Source organism: Dermacentor silvarum, unplaced genomic scaffold (assembly GCF_013339745.2).
Source record: "Dermacentor silvarum isolate Dsil-2018 unplaced genomic scaffold, BIME_Dsil_1.4 Seq2065, whole genome shotgun sequence".
NCBI lineage: Eukaryota > Metazoa > Arthropoda > Arachnida > Ixodida > Ixodidae > Dermacentor > Dermacentor silvarum.
Window position 1 is genome coordinate 17218 of NW_023605858.1, and position 5068 is coordinate 22285.

General features: G+C 43.9%; 1 protein-coding gene across 1 annotated transcript; it reads right to left on the bottom strand.

Annotated features, from left to right (window-relative positions):
• Window positions 1-206: 206 nt before the first annotated feature.
• On the bottom strand, window positions 207-4804 carry LOC125941751 (uncharacterized; the record flags this gene model as incomplete). The annotated part of the gene is made up of 5 exons (XM_049659582.1): window positions 207-364; window positions 1704-1917; window positions 3994-4103; window positions 4573-4623; window positions 4730-4804. Coding segments are annotated over 5 exons (608 nt in total), but the record flags the coding sequence as incomplete, so codon positions are not given.
• Between the last annotated feature and the right edge of the window lie 264 nt (window positions 4805-5068).

Genomic DNA, 5068 nt, shown 5'->3' on the forward strand with positions numbered 1-5068 from the left:
AAGGTGTGTAATGAATCAAAGGAGCAGCCATTGCACTTGGGAAGCTCATGATGGGCTGTCTTCATGTGTTCTTGAGTCTTGCAAAGTGTGCAGTCTGTGTCTTACATGTGGCCAAGTATGCCGCTACATTTTCATGCCATAAGAAATCACTATATATCACCATAATATGTTGCATATCCTTACACTTCATTAAAAACATTTAATAATTAAGTTTGGGCTATTCCAGTCTTGCGTACGCGCTTGCCCTGGCGACCTGCTTCTGTAAAGAAGCTCCGGAGGTGCTTCCTTACAGAAGCAAGGCGGTGCTCAGGAGGTGGTGCTGGTGGCCCCATGGGATGCTCGCTGATGTACTTCTCCAGGCAGTCTAAAAGAAGAGTGCAATATAAAAATAAATTGTTTTTTCAACAATTTGTAGTAATAAGTGAATGAAGGAAATCTGCAATTACTCAAGCAAGAGATTCAACAAGTTTCAGATAATACAATGCAGCATATATTATAGAAACATGCTACTCGGCACGCATGGGAGAGCAGGCGTATTTGCACAGTGAGAATGCATAAACATGCATCACATTGTTTTGCCAAGTTGCAAAAGCCACGCCTCTTCTCAGCAGGAGGTGGCTTTACTGCAAAGTTTAGTCATACGGCAGCTGTATTCAAAGCCCCTTCAAGCTGGCTTCTTGCTTCCGATTTTGCATAATTTGCTCTTCAACCACCCAAATTCCTGTCAGATTTGGAGAGCCAAGACATTGCTAGACTGTCTCACGCATGCAGGAGAGCTGCAAGGTGCGACCTCTGTCATCTGCTACCGTTTACTTGTTGCTCGAGCCTTTACCTCGTACAGTAGGCAATGAAGTGGGTTGTAACTTTAACATTAGCCATGTAGGCAAAAATTTTTTTATGTCAAAGACGTAATCATGGCTGGTTTGCATGCTTTATTTAGCTGCCAATGATGGCAACCAATGTTTCAGTGTTTTTAAAACTCCATAATGCTTTCTTGCTAAGGTAGCCTACATCTTCAGTGTAAAAAAGCCTAAGGAAGCATCTTAAAATACAGAGCAATCTCTTATGCTTGTTTGTTCCTAAAACCCATTTTTGCAGCAAACGCTATTTGCAGCAAACTGTTGATGCCAGTACAAGAGTTACCAACACTTCGATTCATAAAACAATTGAAACTGCGCAGAAAAACAAGGCCAGTTACAGCCACACTATGTAGTCATCCGTTCTAATCCAGGCTGACGGAGAGTTCTAGAACTTTGTATGATGCCCAGCACCTTGATCTTTTGTGACACTGACGACAGGCATGAAAATTTATAGGAAGCTTCACACAGGACAAGCTCTGCTATACATGTCATAGCATACATGTACCACTAATGTGCAAGGTCTTTTGTTAGTGTAGTAATTCTTTCCTCATTTTTATGCTCACATAAGACACATGTAGCCATCTGACTTTCTTGATTGCATTAGTTGTCATTCAAACCGATTATAGGGTAAACTGCGGACAATTTTCGCAAGACACCAATGTCTCGAAATTATCGTATGCTGATTTTACAGTGCATATATGCGGCACAAGAAAAAGACATACATAAGGGCACTTGCATCATTCTTTGCCATTTCTTTCCGTTGTGCGTACATCAACACTAACTCATCCAGATAATTTTCAGATATACAGTCATGTTTCTTAAATTAGGTGACTGTTTACTTACTCTTCACAGCAGCCACTTTCGCTGGTGTTGCTGGAAGCTTCCCGGATGCGTCAGAGATGGTCCGACAGGCCTGCCCAGTCAGGCTTCTCTCCCCAGCTTGCGTTGCTGACCACAGGTGCCGTGCCACGTCTAATGTGCACTTGGCATCTGAGGTAGACTTCATTATGTAATGCCACTTGTTTAGTGGCATCACAATGCCCGCGCCAATCTGTACCTGCAATAGATATGAAGTATTGTTTTCTCTGACCAGTACGCGCAACACTAAAACACGCTTGCATAGGTTAGGTCCTTTGATTTCGGAATAAACCCCATAATTTTCTACTTCTGCACCTCGAATAAGGTTTATAAAAATGGGGTTAAACCCACTCTTACCAGAAAATTAACATTTCTGTAAAGGATAACAATACATGCAAGTGTTACTAAACTAATAGTGTTGCCCACCTTGTGAGCAGCAAGCAGTCATATTTTATACAGCTAATTTAACCTTGCAATAAGGAAATTGATGGAGAAAGCAAAAAAAATTGGTTCAAATAGGCGCAGTGCCACGCAGAGAACAGTGCAAGAACAAGTGCCATCGTGGCCTCCGAGATTGCAAGCAGTGTCACAATGCGAACAGAACATAAGAGAACCATGCATGTGCGCCGGTCTCCAAAGGCCACCATCATTATATACTGCACGGCCTCGTTCTGAAGCACACTGGAGGCATGCCTTGAAAGCACGATTACCCTTGCATGGCTGAAAAAGAGTGAATTTCCCTGTGGCTTCTGAAATTCACATGCAGCACTCACTCATCTTAGCCATGACTAAACTGAAGCAGAGTATGTGCCTAGTCCCGCCGCAATTTCAAACTTCAGAACTTGGCGCACACCCTCCTTTTACTGTGATCGCGTTTCACATGTTTGTTATAACAGTACGGTGCTATTGATTATGTTCATTATGTGTGGACGCAGTTTGAACAGGCATGGTCATAAAATCGTAAATACAATAAAATGTGGTCATTTTACCCATAATTCGTTATATCTGCGATTGTTATAAGGGAGAATTGGGGGGGGGGGTATTCTGTAAGAGTCCACCTAGTGGACCATCCACTTCGGCTGTGGCGATTGGTTCCAGCAGCAAGTGCGAGGAGACTGGCTAGCTCCTCCTCGCGCATACCACTGGAGCGAATCGCCACAGCCGAAGTGGATAGTCCACTAGGTGGATGGACTAGGCGTGGAGAGGTTTGCAGCACACACTTCAGCGACGAAGCATGCGCTACAAACCTTCAGTGGTGGCGCCTTAGGCTTGCCGATCCAGAGCTTATTCACAGCTCATTTCTTCTTAAGACACGCGTAGAGCGGAAACGAATTAAGCCTTATCTCATCCTTCACCGCTCGGTTGGTGCACTGAGACACGCAGCACATCCTGTTGCTGTTATTTTTTTTTTCCATGGCGAAGGTACAAGCTGTTAACACAATAGATACGCATCTGCAGAGTCACACAGTAACACTGTGCGGATACTCTGAAATATTTATCTCGCTGGCCACTACGCAGTGCGACTGTCTGCGTGCATTTGCGAATACTGCGCGCGGGGACACTGTTATCGCCCTTGGACTTTTTACGGAACACTGCGGTGACCACAACGGCAGAAGTGCCACTGGAGCATCCATATCATTTCTATCGCAATTATATAGGAATGGCACCCATGTGCATCAGCGTGATCCGCGTTCACGAAGTGAAACATGAGAAACTTTTTTAAATCGCTTGCCAAATGAACAGGTGCATCTTATAAACCGGTGCGACTTGTATACGTTTTTTTTCTGAAAGACTGCCGTTTTAGGGGAGTGCGACTTATAGACAGGGTAATAAGGTAATTATATGCACCTGACGAGCAAAGACGTTTTAAGAGGCCTCGTAAATTTCTGCATGGGACACAATACTTTGTCTATAATCATACCCTGCTGATCTTATCTGCTAATGTTAATGTGTCTACTGCTTGAATAAAAGGTTTGAAGAGCAGCACGAGTGTTTTGCAGTATCTGTGCCTTTCCATAAGCCCCCTTTTTTTGCTGATAACAAGTTTCACAGTTCAAACTAACCCATTATCTAGCTTTACCCGTTTCAAGTGACAAACATGAGGCTGACTTTTCTTGAAGCCGATGTAAGTCTTTATTTGGAGTCAACAGTGTTTAAGCAGTAACGTCACATTCCTTTTGTGTGGCAATTATTGATGATACAAGGACCATTTTCCCTGATATTCCATTGGAAAGCATGTCTATGAAGACAAAGTGAAAGAAAAAGTTGGCCTCACCTGTCCATCGACAGTTGAAAGCATTCCACCAGTGCATGGAGACCCTGGGTGCACAGCAACAGCCAATTGAGCAGAGTGTACAAGTACCCCTGCCGTGCTTGTGGCCTCCACTGCAAACAATGGCAACATTCATTAAGCACATATAGTGGTCATAGCAGGCTTTCAGTGCATAAATCATAGGAAAACATGGACATAAACATAAGCCGACCAACATTTTAGTGCGATTCAAGCCTGACATGCGCAGTCGCAATTTTAACTTGCCTAATCCAGTGTGTTGTTAAGCCACATAGTCACCAGATAAGTAAATTCTTTAATGTAGTTTTGCTTGGAGAAATAGTAGACACTTGTGCACGTTAGCAGCAGGGACCGTGCATTATTGCAGTGATTATACTAAGCAAATGTGGACTACTAAGAACTTGCATAATGTGCATACTTGCTTTAAAGGAGTGCAGTTAATGGTTTTTTACAAAGCCTTCATTGCACTAGCATATATGTAACAGAAAGTTCTATCCTGCCATAATGAAACCACAGTTTGACATATGACATGCTTCCTCCATTAACTGAAAAATGCTCACTCACCCCCAGCTTCAATCATCATCATTGGAGCCTGAGCGCTCTCAGTCGACACACCTGCACAGACAAAACCTCGTGTAAGAGAGCTCTTGCTTTTGTGTCTTGACCAGTTCAAGATGCCTGACATGTTTTCTCTATTAAATAAAAAGAAAAGCTCACTCACCTGCCGGCTCAATTCTCATTGGGGGCGGCGAATGGCTCCCGCCTGTCACACCCAAGTCTGCCGACTCGAACACTCCTGCATAGACATGAGCTATTGTGGAAAACTTGGACTGGTTCCGGTGTCCACAGCAAGGAATGTGAAAAACAAAAACAAACAAGAAACAAGCGCATGCTTCGCGCAGACAAGTGTCGCTTAGCAACGTGGAGACGCATCTCGCCCTTCTTTCGCGCTTCTGCACCGTACTAGCTACACGCGCGGAGAAAGGTAACCTCCGTACTCTCGGGAATGCTGCACGACCGCACTTTGCACTTTCCAGACGTTTACTCGCGCTTTTCTTAG